This window comes from Salvia splendens, chromosome 8, assembly GCF_004379255.2.
Source record: "Salvia splendens isolate huo1 chromosome 8, SspV2, whole genome shotgun sequence".
Taxonomy (NCBI): domain Eukaryota; kingdom Viridiplantae; phylum Streptophyta; class Magnoliopsida; order Lamiales; family Lamiaceae; genus Salvia; species Salvia splendens.
In genome coordinates, this window is record NC_056039.1 from 1,587,115 (window position 1) to 1,607,769 (window position 20,655).

Genomic DNA, 20,655 nt, shown 5'->3' on the forward strand with positions numbered 1-20,655 from the left:
GAATAGTTGTTTGTAATAAAGTAGAGTGGAAAAAGTAATTGAATGTTTTAATGAGGAGAGAGAGAAATTTAATTTCAAATATAAAAAGTTGACATTTTAAATGAGATAAACTAAAAAGAAAAGGTGAACATTTTGAATGAGACGGGAGAAGTACAATTGGTTCCCCTATTTAGTGAGGATATGAGAATTTATGATCTAGCTATAAAAGTCGGTAATTAAAGGATTTGGATCACCTACGGTGCACAGCACTGCTGTGCACCTCACATGAGAATTTTTTAATAATAAAAAAAAAATTATTTTTTTATTGTCATGTGAGGTGCACAGCAGTGCTGTGCACCGTAGGTGATCCAAATCCGTAATTAAATACAATGCTATGCAATATCATATCTTATACTCCATTCGTCCCCGATTAATTGTCACTCTTTGACCGGGCACGAGTTTTAATAAATGTAAAGAAAAGTTGGTTGAAAAAGTTAGTGGAATGTGAGACCCACTTTTTTATATTGGTTTTATAATAAAATGTGAGTGAAGTGAGTTAGTGGAATGTAAGACCTACTTACTATTTATAGTAAAAATGAAGTGTGATAATTATTGATGGACGGACCGAAATGGAAAAGAATGACAATTAATCGGGGACGGAGGGATTACTACAATTGGGATTTGGAAGTTATATGCTGATTACGAATCATAAAATTCAAGCTATATTAAATTCAATTGATTTTGTCATCTATTAATGATATAACCATACCTCGAACCTATAATCTAAAATCCAGTATAGTGTAGCCTTTGTTGGAAAAATATGTACAGATAAAATTGAGCAAAGAGTCTAAAAGAAAACTTTTAGCAAAGCAAAAGGTATGATAGCCTGATAAATCATAAAAGCTGTTCGATACATGTTGTCTTTAAATATTTTTAAAAGATGGTGCTTGTACAATTTATTCAATTTTGACTGGTCAAAACTTTTAGGTAAAAGCTATGACCCAACAAATAAATTTATTTATTTATTTATTTATTTTATTATTATTATTATTATTATTATTATTATTATTATTATTATTATTATTATTATTATTATTATTATTACTACTACTACTACTCCCTTCGTCCCACTTTGAGTGGAGTATTTCTAATTCGGCATACAATTTTATGTAGGATTGTTTTGTGAGTAGAATGAGAGAATAAAGAAACATAGAAAGAAAAAGTAGAGAGAATGATAATTCTATATTTAGAAATGTACTCCATCTATCCGAAGGAAGTTGACCTCTTCCTTGGGCAGCATGAGAATTTAAGCAATTTTGTTTTGTGTGTTAAGTGGAGAGAGTAAAATAAGTGAGATGAAATAAAGTATAAATAAATGTGTTTCATTTTTAATAATAGGCCATTTTGGTTGGGAGTTCCAAACTAAAAAAGAAAGAGAGTCATATTCAATAGGATGAAGAAAGTTTTATTTAGAGTGGAACATCCCAAAAAAGAAAATTGTGTCAATTAGAATAGGACTGGAGCCGTATTAATTTTTAAAGTATTAAATATTTTTGCAGCATTTTAGTTGATCGTGCATCACTTCTCATTAAATTTGGTTGCTAATTATATAATTATCGAAAACAACCTGATCCATTAATTCAATGACTCGGACACTACACATAATAAAATAGAGTATATCAGTACTACTAAATTTAGTATCAAGCTCTAAATATGGATCACTCAATCTTTATTCCATTAGCAATTGAGATTTTATTTTTATGTAACTTATCAAGTTAGTAATGTTTATAGCAATATTTAAGATTTTAGAATCAAAGTGAAGGTATAAAACAATAAAATTTATGTTAACAATGACCTGGATAGTAATTATTGTCATATGCATGTGTTGCATTATCGATTGTCAGTCAAAAACTAGCCCTACGATTGAAGAACTTTTGATGAACGGTAATATAAATTGTTTCTTTTCCATACAAAAATAGATTGATTTATAACAACGATTACATGCTTTTCTAATATGTTCTACTTTATATAAGTGGAGCTCTATTGCCCACGATTTGAACTCTTTTTTTTTTAAATTTTATTTTGTTCTTTTTAGCACGATCAAGGATTGCCTTCTTTTTAGCATAATACTCAAATCTTAAAATTTATTGGGATTCTATAATAATTGATTATTGTAAATAGATTAAACTTTCGACTTAATGTTAAAGTGGTTATAATATTTTCATGTAAGTCATAATTAAAATAGATGAATTATTGGAAACCCTTTATTTCCATTTATGGGCAACATACACGTGTGCCTCCTTCATTCCTCGGGATTTCAACCAAGATCAAATATTTCCTATAATTATTGAAACTTTATCACTAATTTGTAACGAGTGTTATAAGACGTGAATTTTGAATCTTATTTTCTAAAATAATTTTATAATATATCACTAGTATGTAGAAATCTCATTCGGCTTGGAACATCTATAAGATCACTCTTCACTAATGGAGTAATATTTTTGAATAAAAAATTGGCTAAAATTTATAAAATAATTTGTTGTGTTATTGTTGTTTCTATTCTGAAATATATCCATACTGAGACTCTACTATTCGTCATTTCTATGGCCCGATTGATTGTACGTCATTTGAAAAAGGTACAAACTATTAACTTCCCTCCAAAGAAATATAATATCAATCTATACCATAAAGAAAAAAAGAGTGAAATTAAACCAACTACACCAAGTTGAAAAGAGACATACATCATCCTTGGTCCTACTTGAAAAATAAAAGAAAAAAGAATGAAGTAACATCTCTAGCTGATTTCATGTGCATATTTTCAAATAATTTTCACTTAAATATACACGCACACGCACACACATTTTTTTTTCGTCCAATCACATTAAATTTTCAAAAAAATTGAACAATTTTAGAGAAGGAATTTACAGTACGCCGCCGTGAAGATGAAGTTTCTCTCATATAAATCTTTAAATGAAATTTAATATACAGTTAATTTGTATAGGTTTTATATTCAAATTAGTAGTCATGGATAAATGGGTGTCACTCTCAATTACAAACTATGTTTTTTTAGATTTAGTATTTCAAAAATATTATTGACATAATTAATTTCGAGTCACGAAAAATTCAAGTTTGGTTTATTCTTTTATTTAAAACTATATATAGAGAGAGAAATGAATAAATCGAGCTCCGTAGCCGGTAGAACCATATGCTTTTTTTCAATAATATTTTCACCTCAACCTACATCTTTTTAATCCGTGTTTATTATTTTATATTGAATAAAATTTGTTTATTCTTAGTGGAATTAAAAAAAAGTGATTTTGTTTTTTTCTCCCCACCTCATCCCAATATTTATTGATGCTAATTTCTAGCTCGTCCCATTATATACAGTGCAGCTCTTTTCGGATATTGTTCGTCCGGTTCGATATTGAAGGATTCTATTTATTTTAATTTCATGTGATAAAATGGAAGTCTTTAATTTTTAGATATAAAAGATTTATTCTTATTCTATGAGTCACTCTCTTTGCATACGATGTGCGACCATTATCCGTTTAATTTACTAATCATGATGTAATTCCAATGAATTTATTCCATTGGATTGCCTATACATGATTTTTCAGATGAACCACATTTAAAATACAAGTATTCCATCAAAAAGCATAAGGCTTTTTCCTTGTTATATATGTGAAAAATAACAAATTTCTTGTGTTTATTTGATTTTGCACTATTATTATCATTTTGTTATGCTTGATTTTTGCATTTCCCTTTTCGTTAGTCAGAGAGGACAACGGTACTGGAATTTTCAATTTCTAGTAAGGCACTCACAACGCACCGAAATTTTTGTGGAGACCTAATGCCCATCACAAGTTTATTTTTCATGAAAAAAAATCATATTGTTATGTCATAATTTTTAATTAGCACAAAAGAAATTACAAATTACAACTAAAAAATTATAATCATAATCATGTAATTTTTAATTTTAATAATGCATGTTTTTATTTTAAATTATAGTATACTTTATTAGTATATTTTTAAAATTTATTTGAACTTTAAAACTATTGCAAATTAAATAAATATATTAAATTTGAGATTTTATTAAAAAAATTAAATAAGCAAGTGATGAGATCATAAAATATGGCCTAAAATGAGTTTCATTTTTTTCATAAAATGATAGAAATTAAATATTCAGTCATATGAGCGGGCATTTTACTGCTCCCACAAGAATAAAATACTTAAAACTTAATAAATTTATACATAGTTGATGAGGTGGCGAAAATCTCTTTAGGTATCATTTCTGGATATTATATTAATCAACTAAGTATCATAATTATGAAAGTAATCCCACTTTAGTTTACTTTATTTGATGAACTAATGAACTTCAATGTTCTCCCTAATGGCCGTACTCTTTTGACTTAACAACATTTGTTAAATTAGTATGATTATCATTTAATTAATTAATTAAATTAGAAAAACAATAGTCAAGGCACTAAGTCATGACGCGATTAATTATCGCTAATTAGTCTTTAACGTACGATTAATTAAGTATTAGCAGTCAGATTCCGCAGATTAAAAAGAAATTAATTTAGTCAAACTATGAATCTATCCATCGGTTTCGTATAAATGCGTTAATACTTTCGGTTCTTTAACATAATTAATTAGTTAATAATAGTATTATTAGTAAGTAATTATCATTAATTGTTATATATCCAATCATTTCTTGGGTTGACTTAAATTAATTAAAAGAGTAAACTAATGTATGAAATCAAGGTAGTGCAGCATCTAGCTACGTAATAATCGGCGTTTAAACTTGAGATTAATGAACTAACTAAACCTTGATTAACTAAACCTTATTAAGATGATTTTTTTGTAAGTTTTGATGGCGATGGTCGAATTCGAATTTTCGAAAAGTTTTTCATCACTAAAGGATTCGTAAAAATATGAATATATAATACTCCTATATATATAGAGACAAAATATTTCGTCAGTAGATAAATTAATCAAGATGGTGACGTTGAAAAGAAAGAGGAAAAAACAACAATTATAGTATATAGTATTATAGTTAGTAAACCTATTAGTGAAACTTACTTCACAAATACTCATGTGTTAATTATTAATAAATGCTAATCAATCATTATTAGGTTAATTTCATCAAAAGTCAATTAGTATTTTAATTTAATTAAAATTTATCACTTTCTTGATCAATTTCGTTTACACAAATCAAAATAAAGAAAAAGGAAAGCGATCGGCTCAATTAACTTATCGTGGGATCATAATTTCGATTCTTTGTTATATAATATACTTACAAAGTAATTTATTCTCTATAGTAATTAATTAATTAACTAATTTCCAATTAAGCATGACATTAGTCATTTTTGGGAAAAGCCATATTGTTCTTCATAGGCTCCCACTTTAGGTCGGCCTAGTCCTACGACTCTAGAATGTGACCATCCATGCAAATTATAAAATAAATAAATAAATAAATAAATAAATGTGAAAATTAAATAGATAAGGTGAGGAATTTTAGTGGCATTGCTTTATAGGGAGACAAAGAGCATCCAGCCTTTTCTTAGCCTTCCATGGTCTGTGGCAAAACCTTTCAAAAAAAATTATTTTTTTTATGTGACCCATTATCAATATTTATTGTCTGCCAAATACTGTAGATTATATTCGATTTTGCTAAATTGATGTCGCACGTAGTGGATTTAAACTAGCTCATATTTGAAGAAAGCTATCTTACATGTCAAATTAGGATAAATATGGGGAATACTTTGTTGTATACAAAATATTGTGAGTGTTTCATGCACACGATTAATGATGTGAGATTATGAATATATATTGTATGTGACCCCACTAGTGTAATACTAACATTGCACGTTTTGTAACAATCCAAAAATAGATGACGTTGTTTTTATTTTTAGAAACGTTTTATTATGTTAAATACTCTTCCATATGTATGGCTCAATGTAAGGACGAATTTGATTAAATTATGTTATTTAAATAATTATTTTTAAAGTTATCCATTCACTTGAGTTAGAATTTCCTTTATTCAAATCATGCAATATTTCACAATTTAATGAAATTTAATTTTTTTAAAAAAATTCCATTCTCTTTGAAATTAGATGAATATAAATTCATTAATATACATAAATTATACTACTAGTAAATAATTTAAACGAAATTAAAAAAATACCATCTTATGAATAATGCAAATTAAATGATTAGTTAGTGACATGGTTATGATATTTAAGTGATGGCTTGAATTAGTGAATAATGAATTTTAAATTATGAGTCATTGACAACTGACAAGAATATAAATGAGTTTAACCTACCACAACATGTACACATGAACACACACACATATAACAATAATAATGAATTATTATATGAAACAATTGACCCACCCAAACCAAATGATAAAGTTAATTAACCAATATCCCAAAAAAAGTTATTGAAAATGATCAACATCACAAACTTTTTATAGATAGTACTCCTCACACGTATTAACATGTAATATATGCATTGTGCACATATAGTACTATTTTATATATACACACAAACAAAAATACCATCAAAATCTTTGGTCCCTATACGGAACATGACTCAAAGCATGGTTTCCACATATATTATTCCCTTTATTATTTTGATTTTTATTTATCTATGAATAGTAAAACACATAAAAGTTATGTATAGCAATAGAATCTTGGTTGAGATATGATAGAACAATTACAACTGTTCGATAATGGAAAACATCAATATTGACGTAGAAAAAAATTGATAGAAGCTATATATTTTTTAATTTATTCAAAAAATATACTATATTTTTAAGTAAATCAAATAATTAATTGGAGGTGTTGCGTAACAATTTATAAAAGAGTTGGATAAATTTTGAAAACTGTATAAAAGAGAAAACAAAATAGGCTTAGTCGGAGCTTAAGCCCTTTCACTGTTGCATTTGCATCCGTCGTGACTCATAGTTTTATGAGTCTAATAATATGAATTTGATTAATCAATTTTATGAATCTCAATTAAATAATTTAACCAGAAATTCTGTTAATAATTAAAGTCATTTACTCAGTGATGGATTAGTGTTTCGTGAATTAATTATCTCATGCTCAGACAAATCGAGATCCCTATACATATATCAAATTAATATACAAGAAATAGAATTTTGAACCTACACAAAAAGATGCAGATCTTTGATCTGATTGGAGACTGGAAATTTTGTATTGATCACAATAAAATATTAATATTTCGTAAAAAATCACAGGCATTATTACTTGTATACATATATATGTACATATGTGATTCCCATAGTATATGTAGTATATAAATGAATAAAATAGTTACAAATGTGTGGTGATTCTTTTTTATTTAAAAAATTTAATTAATGAATTTATGGCCGCCCAATGGTGGTGGCTCTTTCAAAGTTATTCCTTTGCTTCCTTCTTAAGCCATTTTCATCCAATCATCCACTCTTTTATGTGCTTTACCTAATTGTAAATTGCTCTACCTCATAATATTCTTCTCATGTTAATCTTATCTTGTCTCTTTTTTTTTTTTTCATAAATATCTACTTGAAATCCCTAAATTCCTTAACCTAAAAATGTATAAATGGAATTCGTACTCGTAATGGATAGTTTAGGAGTTCATTGATTCATGCCATACAGACCTTTCATAGGACATTAGCCCATCAATCATGTAGACCTTTAGTTTTCTTGTGAATCATACTTATGTCTGTTGACTTTGCTATTTATTGGTGGAATTCGAACTCATAATCTATCATTCACGAGTTCATCAACTCACCTTTTCATTATCGGTCTTAATCATCCATTGGAAATGTACCAAAATTCATTCCCGTTTTTCAAGGAGGGTAAAAATGCTCAAAGTCGAGAATTTGGCCGACATAGTCTACCAAGAATTACGATAATTTAGATAGGATAAAATCAACATGGTATACCAAAAAAAGAACAACACATAAGTTAACAAAAGACAATAACCAACTAACAAACAACGAAAACACATGACAATATCAGGCTCGCATGTCTCCTTTAACAAACGTACTTATTGATATTGTAGCACATAACATATCTAAATAGCGCACATACAACATAAATCATAATCTCCTCAAACAAGCCATTGAAGAAGGCTCTGATAGCGACATAAGCAAGAACAAGGATAACAATGACGACAACAATAATAGCCCACAGGGGCAGCACAGTCGGCAACGGAGGGGCATATCTTGCTGCAATGAGCCTGAGTTCGAATCCCACTACTGTCGTGTAGTTGCTTCCATCTCTCAGGCACAAGTGTGAGGTCTTGGGAGATGGACTTCTGGTAGCCAGTGGGTTAGACCCCCCCCCTTAACGGGCTACTGCGTACCCTGATTTAACTCCCTCATATGATGTCGGGCCAGAGTGTGGGGGCCGCCAAGGCGACGGAATCTCTTTTTTTGCTGCAATGACGACAACAATAACACACCTTAACCCTAAATAGCCCAGTCGACAATTTTCAAGCATTTAAATTTTTACTAAAAATAAGAAAAAGTCCCCTTAGTTGTTCGTTCACTTCATTGTACAAAAAACTATTTCCACCGGCTGAATCCGACCCAGCTTCTTCAAAATCATGTTATGCATCTGCCACACCAGTTTGGGGTGAAGATTCTTGCTTAAAATATGTGAGGAAACAACAAAATTTGCCTTGTAATTTTAATAAAATAAAGAATCTTCTTCGCATTAAAAAGGTTAAAAGCTCCATTTTAGCATGAAGCCATATAACACCGTCCACCTATTATCCCAATGAGTATGAGATTCAATCATTGTTTCCTTATTTCAATAATTTATTTTATCTTAATTTTATAACTTTATCGAAACAAGAAATGAAACAAAACCATACCCAACATTACAAATTAAAAATTAAAGATAATCCAAGAAGGAAAAACTAAAAAAAAATAAATTCGAAAAAAATAGACTTGGAACAAAAAAAAACGTTAAAATTTCAAAATAACAAATTTTAAAATTGTCATTGAATTGACCCCATCAATTTTATAAATTATATACAAATAAAATCTTAATTTATTCATCACATCAATTACATTGTTTGTGATATTAAAATCATAATAAAAAACTATAATCGTTAAAAGCAAATTCTAAAACAAGAAAGTCCATATTTTCCTAACATAGAATGGAAAATACTAATGAAATTGAAAGACTTAATTTAATAAGAGAGTGAGAGAGAGATGGTGACGTAGGGCGTGGGGCCCGATGAATCCATTCGATTCTGCATTTTGCGCTGCGCTGCGCTCCTACAAATAGCGCTCCATTCTCTCCCCTTCCATTTGCATTCAACCCATCACCATTAGTCCTCCCTTCTCAATCCCACACATCTCCAGCAGATTTAATCAGTCTGCGTTGATTGTGTTCGACGATATGCCTCTCAGAAGAACCTCCAACCACATTCCCTCCGACGACCTCGACCAGGGCATCGTCACCATCCTCGCCGCCGATTCCCACACCGCCGCCAAAGCAGCCTCAATCCGCCGCACTCTCTCCGCCGACATGTCCTCCAAGAAATGGCTCAATCAAAACGGCTTCTTCTCCATCAAGAAGGATGAAGAATTCAACCAATCCCCAAATCAGGATGAAGTGTGGAGATCAATCCAAGCTGACAAGGCCAACAATCCGCCCCCAAAAACCGGAGTTTGGGGCCAAATTCTCACTCAGAAGAGCGATGATTCCGTGGTGCTGCCGCCGTATGTTCATCCCATGGTGAAGCGGAGCAAGAGCATGAGCGAGAAGAGCCTCGAGGTCTGCACCGAGAGCCTCGGCTCCGAGACCGGATCGGATTGCTTCTCCGACCCCGAGCTCGGAGATGAAGAGGAGTTGATCAAGAGAAGAGAACAACAAGTAGTTGCTGATGAAAATTTGAATGTAGTTGTCAAGTTCAAGAAGTCTCCGCCGCCGCGGACTTTCCCTCCTCCGCTGCCCTCCATCGACGGTGGCGCCTCCGTGCAAATGCACTCTCGCCGCGAGAACGGGAGGCTGGTTCTCGAAGCTGTATCGGTCGCTCCAAGAAACTACTTCCACGCCAACCGCGAAGACGGCCGCCTCCTCCTCACCTTAAAGAATCATGCTCCGGCGGAGGACTCGGGGGCGCCGCCGCCGGAGGAGGCACAGAGGGAAAAGGGTGTTGGAAAAGAGGAATCTTTGGTGGTGGAACAGAATCTATCCATGCCAACTGGAATGATAAGTGTGCATAAATCAATGAGGAAGCTTATGTCAGTAGGGAATAATAACATCAACCCTAATAGATGTGGGGCCACTACAAAAAACCCGGGATTTATCGACGGATTTACTGACGGAACAGAGACGGTTGGCCCTTACCGACGATTTACCGACGTCGGAAAAGTCGCCGACGTTTTCCCGACCGAGGCGGCGCGGCAGTCGCTCTCGCCTCGGCCGCCTACCCCACCGCCCGCGGTTTCGGCGTCATCGCTCAACGCGTACGAGTATTTCTGGCGGAGCAAGCCGGGGTTCATGATGAGCAGCAAGAAGATGGATCAAGATTTGGAGGTGTATATGAGGGGATGCAAAGAGGGGAGGAGGTCTCTTATTTGGGAGCCATATTGCATAGCAACTTCTTGATTATTACTATAATTGTTGAAGGAAAATAATAATTTTTAATTCACCTCAAGAATTGAAAAAAAAATGAGGAAAAATGTTGATTTTAATTTTTAACTGGTTAATATTGTTGATCTTCCTCTTCCCACTGCCCCTGTTGTTCCCAAGAGATTTGTGGAGCCAGAAATAAGCTAAATGGGATTGAGCAAAAAAAAACTTGCTCTTTTTTTCCATCATATGAGTTTCAATTTTGGTTTGTGTCATTTACTTAGTTATTATGTTTGATCAAAACAATGAAATAAAATTAAGTGTCTTAATGGATTCACTTTTGGCCAGTTCGTTTGAAATCACAAAATTTGATTAAATTTTGGCTAGTTCTGTAACATTTGAAATGGTGATAAAATAATTCTGAAGTTCTATAACAAAATAATGAAGTTAGTTAGTATGTTGTTATTTAAATCACAAAATTTGATTAAATTATGGTTAATTCTATAATATTTGAAATCGGGATATTAAATCATGAAGTTTCACTTTTTTTGCAATGGTCTCATGCATTTAAAAAAGGTCTACTTTTGGCAATGTTCAAATCTACATGTTACATTAAAATATGCATATTTTTATTTATTTTTCAACATTACAAAATAAACGTATATAGACAATTGGAAGTTAAAAATTTTATATTTCGATTTCAACACTTATGGGACTGAGCGTAAACTATTCGGTTTGTCAGAATTTGGTGGTTTGAAGTTGGAGACAAAGTGATCAGCATTATAGATATGTTCTTGTCCTTTTGGATTGTGTTTTATCAACACTAGTGAGGCAGCTATAGATGGATGGACATTCAGCTCTAGCACAAACGAATTATTACATGAAATATGCTTTGTACGTTGGAGTAGCCTTTAGTGGGACAGAAATTTGCCATATTCCCCATTTAATAATCCAAGATTCCATTATTTTAGTAAATGAGTAGACAATTTCTGTTATTTTTAGGTCGGCTAATATGAGGAGGAGAAGAAGATTAAAATCAAGCTACAATTCTATTGTTACATATAAGTGCTATCAAATTAAGTTCATGATTTCTCCGACACATACTAAGAAATTATATCTGATTTATAAAATTATTATATACTTCCAATTAGGAATATGTACAACAATTTTAGAGAATAAAGAAAAGACTAAATTCATGAGAAAGAGGAAGTGCCCACTTAGCTAAGCTTAATTTAGAGCTTATCGAATATTTTAAAAGCTTATAAAAAGCATAATTTAGTAGTATCACCCAAAATTTCAAATTATGACGCTACTAAATTAAAGAAAGCCATAAATATGCCACTACTCATCCAAGATACTGAAGATTGCAATCAAATGGTAATAAATCAAGCACTAAAAAAATTGGAAATAGAGTTTGTAAAACAAAACAGAGAAATTGAATATCACAATAACAGAGAATATTTCATCTCGTATTTTTGAATGCCTATCAATACACGAAAACCCAATAAATTAAACTGCATCTGTGAAAAAGGGACATAATTGTATCGTTATTCCAAACCACAATTGCAAAGAAAAACCTATTATCATCACACAATTGTAGCTAAAGTAGAAACAAATTACAATTGTAGCTAAAGTAGAAACAAATTACACAAGGCAACACCCTCTCTCTCTCTCTCTCTATTATACATGAAAATATCTCACCAACCTCGTATACAAACCCTCTTAAAATAGAAGAATATTAAAATGATACACCTAAACTAAGAAACAAAAGAAGTGAGGAATGTAAGAACTAACGATGAATGCCGGCACCTGCCCACCCAACGAAGAAATGACAATGCTGACTACCTGATTTCTCATGTACAGAAACACAAAAGTATACACATTTCGCGTTTGAACTTGTTGCCTCTACCTCGGAGAGCTTCTCAACTGTATGAAACATATCGGGATCTCAAGGCCTTGAAGCCACCAAGAGGTAATTCTCCAGGTGGTATCGTGCTATGTACAAATGGCTGGAATGCCCCGGATGTCAGCATAAGCCCGGAAGATATGGTAGAAAATCATCTGTGACCATAATCTAAATCCAAGCAAGAGAGCCTCGATCATTACTATTATTGACTTGAGGTCGGCCTCTAGTAGGCGTGGGTGGCCGGTTAGCATTGAGCTCCTGGATTGAATCCAAAATGAATGACATAAGATGAGAAACACGGCCACATGATAAGATAAGAGATTGATTGTATGGATGGAGACAAATGTAGCACCTGCATCCACGTGTCTTCGGTGTGGTGATCTGGAGATGTTTCGGGAGATGAAAGCGCAGGCGGCAACGGATGAATGAGTTTAGGCACAACTACTAAATCTCTACCCAAAACCAAGATAGCACCAGCATTATTTGCCGTACCTGCAGAAATTAGAATTACATACTACAGTCAACCTTCGAATGATAAACCAATAACATGACACTGGAAATAATAACCAAGGATCATTAATCTAAAAATTTAGAACATACCACAGTAGTTTGTGGCAGAAAAAAGAGTAATTAAGTGTCCCTGAGCAAATCTTTCAAAGCCGTCCATTACACATTCATGCGCTCGGACTATCAACTGAAGGTCATTGTTGTTACAGAATTCCATGACACGATCAGGCTGCATCAGATTAAATAAATTATCAAGCACAAGCATAGGAGGCAAAAATTATTCTCCTCTCCGAGTATAATGATTTACGAAGCCAAAATCCCATATAGCTATGTTTGTGAATAAAATGATAGCCTGAATCATAACAATTCAAGGTGAAAGAAGCATGGTTCTATAGCTATAGTTAGTGTTTCATAATCCATGACCGATATCTATATCCCGCAAAGTATAAATGTAAGTTGCCCCATAAGGTTTTGTATCATATAAAGATACGTATTAAGAAGAATATGAGAGGAAACCAACCCCGAAGGTTACTAATCCAGGACCTCTTGCATTTGGCCGCAGCCCTTCTACACTGTCATTTTCAGTGGGATCGGACCTAAAAGGAAAAGATTCAAATCAATATCACAACAATTGAAACTACAAGGGGGAGTTTACTTTGTGTGATAGGGATTGATTGATAAAAATAATCCGAGCTAATCCACGATTTACTTGGATGGATTGAATAATTTTGAGCCTGTTTGATCATCATATCCTTCTAATACTTAATCCTATGTCTATCAATCTATCCTATCACTTAAAGTAAATGCTCCCAAAGCGATGGGAAAAAAACCAACTTGAACTGACCACAATAAGTCCATAAGAACAATTGATCCTGCTTCCATAGGAATTGGCCGTTGGATACTCTCAATCTGTTCGACATGGTTTATAGATCTCCCAATACCACCATGCATACAGATAATCTTTTTCTCAATTAATGCAGCTAGAGGAAGCCAGTTGAACAATCTATTTATCCGATGCCATGTCCATATTCCGTCTCTCTCACCCTATACAGAAGCTGTATAAGTCGTACGTTTCATCCAAATAACAGGCCAATGAAGTTATTTAGAAAATTTATGTATTTACCATACGCTCAATGCACTCAATCCGAAAGCCAAATAGAGCATTGATATCAGCAGCCTCATGATTGCCGCGGATTAGATGTACTTGATGTTGATACTCAACCTGCAAATTCATTAAGGGGAACAATTGAGACAATCAATAATCAATCATGGCCAGATAATTTCAGAATGAGGCAGCAAATTATGGTTTTTACAAAACAAATAGGAGAAAAAGTACACATTACTAAAGATAAGCAAATACCTTCAAAGCAAGGAGAAGAGTAATGGTTTCCAAGCTATGCTGGCCACGGTCAACATAGTCTCCCAAGAAGAGATAATCAATATATCTGACAAGCATTCCACATGTCAGTTTAATGTCATAGCGACTAACTTTAATGGAAAAAAGTTGATTCGAAAACTCACGAAATGTCTCCTGCAGTAGAAGGAGATCCATATTCATCAAAAAGCCTCATAAGATCTCCAAATTGACCGTGCAAATCACCAAATATCTTAATAGGAGCCTTAAGCAGTAGCACACTTGGTTCACTCGCAAAAATTCTCTCAGCACTATCACAAAGATCAGCAATCTCACTACAGTCCAAGAAAAATTGTCTTCGAACTGGAGGCTTCCACCCGCGAGGTTTCAAAAGATGAGTAATAACCTGAGACATTGACAGGCTGTGATGAAAATTTTGGAAAATTGGGGGGAGCATCATAACTTGATATTTCCCAAGGTATCCACGTCAGCTACTTGCTAAACCAAAATTTTTGATTGTATGATTTCTATTACTGAATTACCTTCTTAGGTACACTGTTAATTGACATTTGTCGATCTAAGAGTTTCCTAGCTGCTGTTGCACTTTCTGGAGTTCCATAGCTGACCCGTCTGCCTTCATTTTCAAACTGATCAATTGACAACTGTCTAACCATACCACCTAAGGCACCACCGGTCTCTGCAGCTACAACCACCTGCACATGTACTCAGTGTCAATAGAGCATTTAACTCAGTGGTTATGTACTTTATATCTTGTCTTGACACTGACAGCACGATGATGAAGTCGAACTCCAGCTGGGATAGAATTCATTGACATAGCAGAGTCGGGTTTGATCAATGTAGATTGTTTTCCACTCGGCGTTGCCTCAGCCCCACAATCTCGGTCTGGCAGCTCAATTTCTCCATTTACTTGTCGAGCTTTAGCAGCTTTTAATGTGGCACTAATTGCCTCAGCTTCAGCTGCAGCAGCTTCAACTAAATAGTCGACACCTTTACTTGATTGTCTGTGCACAAAAAAACAAAACTTGAGTCAACTGGCATAGCAAACCAATCAGCGAGACAACATGATCAAAGGTAATAGAAATATACCGAGAAATTGCATTCTCTGTGCTTATATCTGTATGGATATCACCGTTTACAGGAGTGGCAACAGGACTTCCAACAACAACAGAACCATCAGCGGCAGAATCAGTAAGAGGTACCCTTGGTCTATCATCATAAAATCCGTATCTTCCTTGTGGCCTCCCTTGCTGCAAATTGGATGCTGCAGCCGCAGCTGCGGCATGAGAAGCTGCACTAGTCGTTTCAGCAGCAGCCAGATCTTCAGCGACAAGCAAATCATCAAGAAGAACCCCTACAGCATTGTTTTTCGATAGTTAATACAACCTGTGTGACTGGGTATATCTCTGGTGATAGCAGAGATTGTTCCAATGCAACAAAACATCAAAATAATGGGTAAAAGTGATAAAAACCTATTCTTTTGAGAAGTATGAGCTATATGCCTCAATATAGAATTCAAAAACCAGGATATGTGACGCCACCAGAGAAATGGATTAAGATCTTAAATTACCATTGTAAATTTAAACCTAGGACCAATACTCCAATAGATTATTACTCCAACAGTATTAGTTAAATGTATCATGTCTCACCACCACGTAGACCACCATAAATGAATATCAAGTCACCAACAGCAGCGGCAGCATGCCTACATCGCCTTGTTAATTCAACTGCTGCATCTCCTCCAGCAGCATCAGCACTGTATCGACCTGTTCTCGGAGTTATGACAACAGACTTTGTATCACACCAAACTCCAGCTGCAGTATCCAAAACTGCACAAATACAAATTCAAGATAATCACAAATCATATACATGCAGTTACATATGGAAACATATATAGTAGTGTAATAGATAACCAAATGAGTACCGGCAACACTTGAGGAGTCCTCCACCATGCGTCCACCACCAAGTGCCCCTCCGGAAACATGAAGACGTGCATTAACAAAAACCTGGAAAAGTAGCATGAACCATTATGTTTCACATAGCTGTCTATATTTTTGCAACTAAACGAATAATTATGATAACAATTAATGAGAGGATACTGAAGAAATAACTTACCGCTGCATGTTGATACCTTGGTGACGGTGAGACACCAGGTGCAATGGCCCATTCCCACCTACCATCTCTGTGCTTAGCAAGCCCGTATGCACTAGCTAGTGGCTGTGTATTATGTCATTTGAAGAAAATCAGTCAAACAGAGAGAGTTGATGGAAGTTGCACCCATGACTATTGAAGAGAATGACATGCAAAGGATTGAAGAAACATCAACATTATAGTTTTGTGCATGACAAAGACTTACAACACTATTTGCATCCCTTCCACCACAAAGCAGAAGAAGACCATCGGATCGTGCACTTGCAGTTGCATACCTGGGCAGGTGGCCATGTTAGCACAGCCTAAGATCTTAACTTTATTTGATAAACAAAATGAAAGTCTCTAATTTCCCATCAACTCTAATCTTGTCATACTTTCCATTTCTTCTTATTAATACCTTGCTTCGCAAAGACAAGAAAATTCAGTCCTTATGTTTTGTCTATTTATTTAATAATATTAAATACTTTTGAGAGTTCAATACAAAATATTCCAAAATTTGATAGAAAATATAAGGTACTCCAATTATAAAATGAGGTGGTAGGATTTAAACACTTAAAGCAATATTATTTTCTTAAATAAATTTAATTGTGTACTTATTAATTATTCAACTACATAAATAAGAAATACAATAATTCGATTAAATCAAATTTATTTTAGATTATGGTAATTCATACTTTCTCTAATTTATGTTCATTGCTGAGCATCTTACATTATTGCTAAGTTATTTACATAATACTCAACTGAGTTCCAATATTTCTGCAAATATTGAATAGGAAAGTGAACTCCAAAATAAATTATGCTTTCTCAGTTGAAGAGAACAAAGTAAATATTTTTGGCCGAAGTGACTCATCCAAAAATAATAAGATTATGAAGAAAGTTGCACAAACTCACATGCATGGAGGGGGACCTTCACCCTCCGGCTCTAGTTTCCTCCATTCATATGGCTTTGCAGCAGTGTCCAATGCCCATACATCAGCTAAAGGCCGTTTCCCTAGAAAAAGAATGATCAATTTGTTTACCAACAGGCATCACATATACAGAGGGAAACATAATTTAAGAAGACAAACCATCATTTCCCCCAATTGCCATTAAATACCGCTGTCCCACCAAAGCCATTACATGCCCATACCGTGGGCCGGGGCAAGGACCATGCACCGCAACCCTAATGAAATTCAGATGCTAGCTCAGTGATTATATACAATGAAGTAAATGGGTTGTATAGAGCATGATCACTCCAGATGTTATGGAGCAAACAATACAAAGATGCATTTCACATAAAAACTTACCTATGCCATCTTGGCCGTTGCTGTGTAAGGTCCAGAACATGAAGATCTTCAGCCGATAAACCAGCCGGACCAATCCCACCCTATGACAGATAAGAGCCACAACTTAGTTTATCCAAACTTAGAAGGATAAATATGTAACTTCTATAGCGATAATTCCATCTGTCAACAAACCTGAATAACAACCATGGTGCCTACAGCAGTTGCAACATGAGCCGCCCTAGGTGTGGGTGGTTCCCCAATCGGGGTTACACTGAAAATATATAAAAGTCCCCAGCTTCATCAACAAAAGCGCAAACTGAATGAACCAACAACCAGACCAGAACAAAGAGATCATCTTAACTTACCATGACCACTTATTTGCCAATACATCATAGCAATGCACATCTGCAGTAGCCCCAGCCAACCCTGCAATAACATGTTTCCGAAATTAGAATCTGTGATATGATCAGCTAGTGATATAATTCCCATTTTCAGTATGACTATCTATCATTAACAGAAACAAGCAGTTAAGCACTGAATAAAAATGTTATAAATTGCCTTCAACGACTCCATGTCACCTTATACTATCGAACACTTGTTTTAAATCTTAATTACCAAATTCTTCTACAAGCTAAATGCTTAAGACCTTCTAACAAAATTCATCGCAGCTGCACAAGATAAATAAGTCTCCACAAGAACCCTCTTAATCACCAAGCAGGTTAGTGTAAACTAATCTTTTGAGAATTTCAAATTCCAATATAAATAGCACCAAAAATCATTCTCATTTCAATCTATACCAAAAATTTACTCAAGAAAATCAAGATATAGTTCCCATGCTTCAAACCATTATTGTAATCAACTTAAGGTGACTAAATCATCAAGAGAGGAGAAATCAACTTTTGACGCATTACAAGTATCTAGAGATATATGAGAACATACGGATTCCTGCGCTTCCCGCAGAAGAAGGAGTTCCCGATGCAGCTGAATTGCCTTCGAGCGCCGTCGCCCCTCCAAATAGAATCAATCTCGGCCCAATGTATCCAGGACTCCCCTCCTCCCCAACCGCCGGCACCGCAGTCAGCGTGTGGCCACATCGCGGACCTGGACCATCCTCCTTCTTCTCAATTATCGCGTTCACCACAGTATACATCGGCGCGCAGCGTGGCCCGCCCACCGCCGCCCCTCCTCCTCCACCGCTATTACTATTATTCATATTGCTGTGCTCCTGCTGCAGCTGCGGCGACGAGGATTGAGATTCGCCGGACAGCAGCGCGACCGAATTAGCGGCCGCGGCGGAGTCCGGCGACGGATCTCGATCGGTCTCGCCGGCCATAGCGGAATCAACGTCCATTTATTCGAAAAAGCCCTAATTCCAAAGCTTCGCAATAGCACCGGAGCTGGAATCCTCAAAAATGGGCATTTCGCATCTTCATTTTGGAGAAAGCCCTAGCTCCGATCGATTGAGAGACCTTTTCACAAACACAAACAGCGACGAATTCCCCTTTTTGTTCAAAGTTTCGCTTTATTTCGTCGCTTTATCTTTGAAGAGGTGACGAGGAAAACAAACGGGACGGCTAATCGCCTAATCCAAACACGCTCTCTTTCTCTCTCTCTCCAACACAACGGTTTCTGTTTTTCTCTCTCTACAAATAAATCTAGCTCTTTACAGAGAGATTGAATTAAGGATTTTTAAGATTCCGTTAATTACCGCAGTAAATATTTGGGAAAGGAAATCTTCGAATTTTGGAAAGGTGACGGCTGTTCCCATTTTAACGGAGGTGAAATGTTGGGGATTGCGTGAAAGGGACGTGACAGTGAGGCGCGTGCGGACGAGCGAACTGACGTGGCCTGACATAACCACAAGGGAGGGAGCTGGCTTCACCTTTTATTGTCTCTCTTAATATTAGGAGTATTACCAACTTTTAAATTATTATTATATTAAAAACATTCAAATATAATTATGTTACTACTATACTCTTCACCAATTCCTTGTAATCTCCACCATTCCTCAAATAATATATGGGGTGTGTGATTGCCATGAATATTAGATTAATCTTGACTCAATTATACTCCATTAATCTCTCAACAGTATAAAAACTTTTTTTTTTGAAATAGGACTTATCCTCCACTAAATATACTTTAAAACTTTTTTTTTCTATACTTCTCTTATTTTACCAATTATATATTAAAAATTATATTAACCAATTGTTCATACTTTTCGACAGAAAGAAATATAGGATGGGTAGTAGATTAGGTTGGTAAACATGGTGGTTTGCGTAGAGTTGCTCGTTCATGTTTGACATGTGTGTATAGCTAGTAGTCAAATTTATTGTTACATTGTGCTTATTAATCTCACAAGATATGCGTATTACTCTTTTCTCTTCTTAGCCTCCTCTCTCCCTTTTCCGCAAGCGACGTGCAACAAAAGCCATTAACACCATGTAGAAATCATGGTATTAAATATGTCCGGTCAATGGATTTTGACCAAATAATAAATGTGACGAGACATTTAATTTTGTGAAATTAAATGACATAGCGTCGATCTACATTTTACGTAGATAAATGTAGTATATTCACTTTCTCAAATCCGATTTCCGGTGAGTGAGAAATAGTGGATTAAAGTTGGGCATAATTAGCTTTTATTAAAGCTTGGAGTTGGAGCTTAGGGAATAATTAACTAGTGTTAATTATCCCACATTGGAGGATTAACACATCTTTTAATGTGTATAAATTAAGTGACTTTATGTTACTTAATAATTATAGTGGACCAAGATGGGTGAAAGAGCCCACACGCGCGCACACGCGCGCGCCGCCGCCGCCCGTGCTCGCGGTCGCGGGCCTAGGGCCCGATCTCGATCTCGGACTTGGACTTGG

The 20,655-nt window shown here is 34.7% G+C and overlaps 2 protein-coding genes across 2 annotated transcripts; one reads left to right on the forward strand and one right to left on the reverse strand.

The window, feature by feature from the left end:
• The first annotated feature begins 9,289 nt into the window (after positions 1-9,289).
• On the forward strand, positions 9,290-10,828 carry LOC121746159 (protein FAF-like, chloroplastic). The gene has a single exon (XM_042140067.1). It carries the CDS (start codon positions 9,402-9,404, stop codon positions 10,614-10,616), a length of 1,215 nt encoding a protein of 404 aa, XP_041996001.1. The 5' UTR covers positions 9,290-9,401; the 3' UTR covers positions 10,617-10,828.
• A 1,242-nt stretch (positions 10,829-12,070) lies between these two features.
• Positions 12,071-19,440, reverse strand: LOC121744776 (serine/threonine-protein phosphatase BSL3-like). Its single transcript, XM_042138412.1, has 21 exons — positions 18,721-19,440; positions 18,147-18,207; positions 17,974-18,052; positions 17,803-17,882; positions 17,584-17,678; positions 17,408-17,507; positions 16,722-16,791; positions 16,481-16,582; positions 16,290-16,371; positions 16,015-16,194; positions 15,455-15,719; positions 15,135-15,369; positions 14,890-15,060; positions 14,515-14,753; positions 14,354-14,438; positions 14,117-14,215; positions 13,838-14,037; positions 13,514-13,589; positions 13,087-13,222; positions 12,839-12,978; positions 12,071-12,744 (listed from the first exon to the last, which is right to left on the reverse strand). The coding sequence occupies exons 1-21, from the start codon at positions 19,130-19,132 to the stop codon at positions 12,655-12,657; spliced, it is 2,997 nt and encodes a 998-aa protein (XP_041994346.1). The 5' UTR covers positions 19,133-19,440; the 3' UTR covers positions 12,071-12,654.
• Positions 19,441-20,655: the final 1,215 nt, after the last annotated feature.

Coding starts and splice junctions, on each gene's coding strand:
- LOC121746159 (XM_042140067.1), top strand. CDS start 9,402: ATGCCTCTCAGAAGAACCTCCAACCACATTCCCTCCGACGACCTCGAC.
- LOC121744776 (XM_042138412.1), bottom strand. CDS start 19,132: ATGGACGTTGATTCCGCTATGGCCGGCGAGACCGATCGAGATCCGTCG. Junction 15,720..16,014: donor TTATGGTGGTCTACGTGGTG/GTGAGACATGAT, acceptor ACAATGCTGTAG/GGGTTCTTCTTGATGATTTG. Junction 15,061..15,134: donor TTCGACTTCATCATCGTGCT/GTCAGTGTCAAG, acceptor GTACATGTGCAG/GTGGTTGTAGCTGCAGAGAC.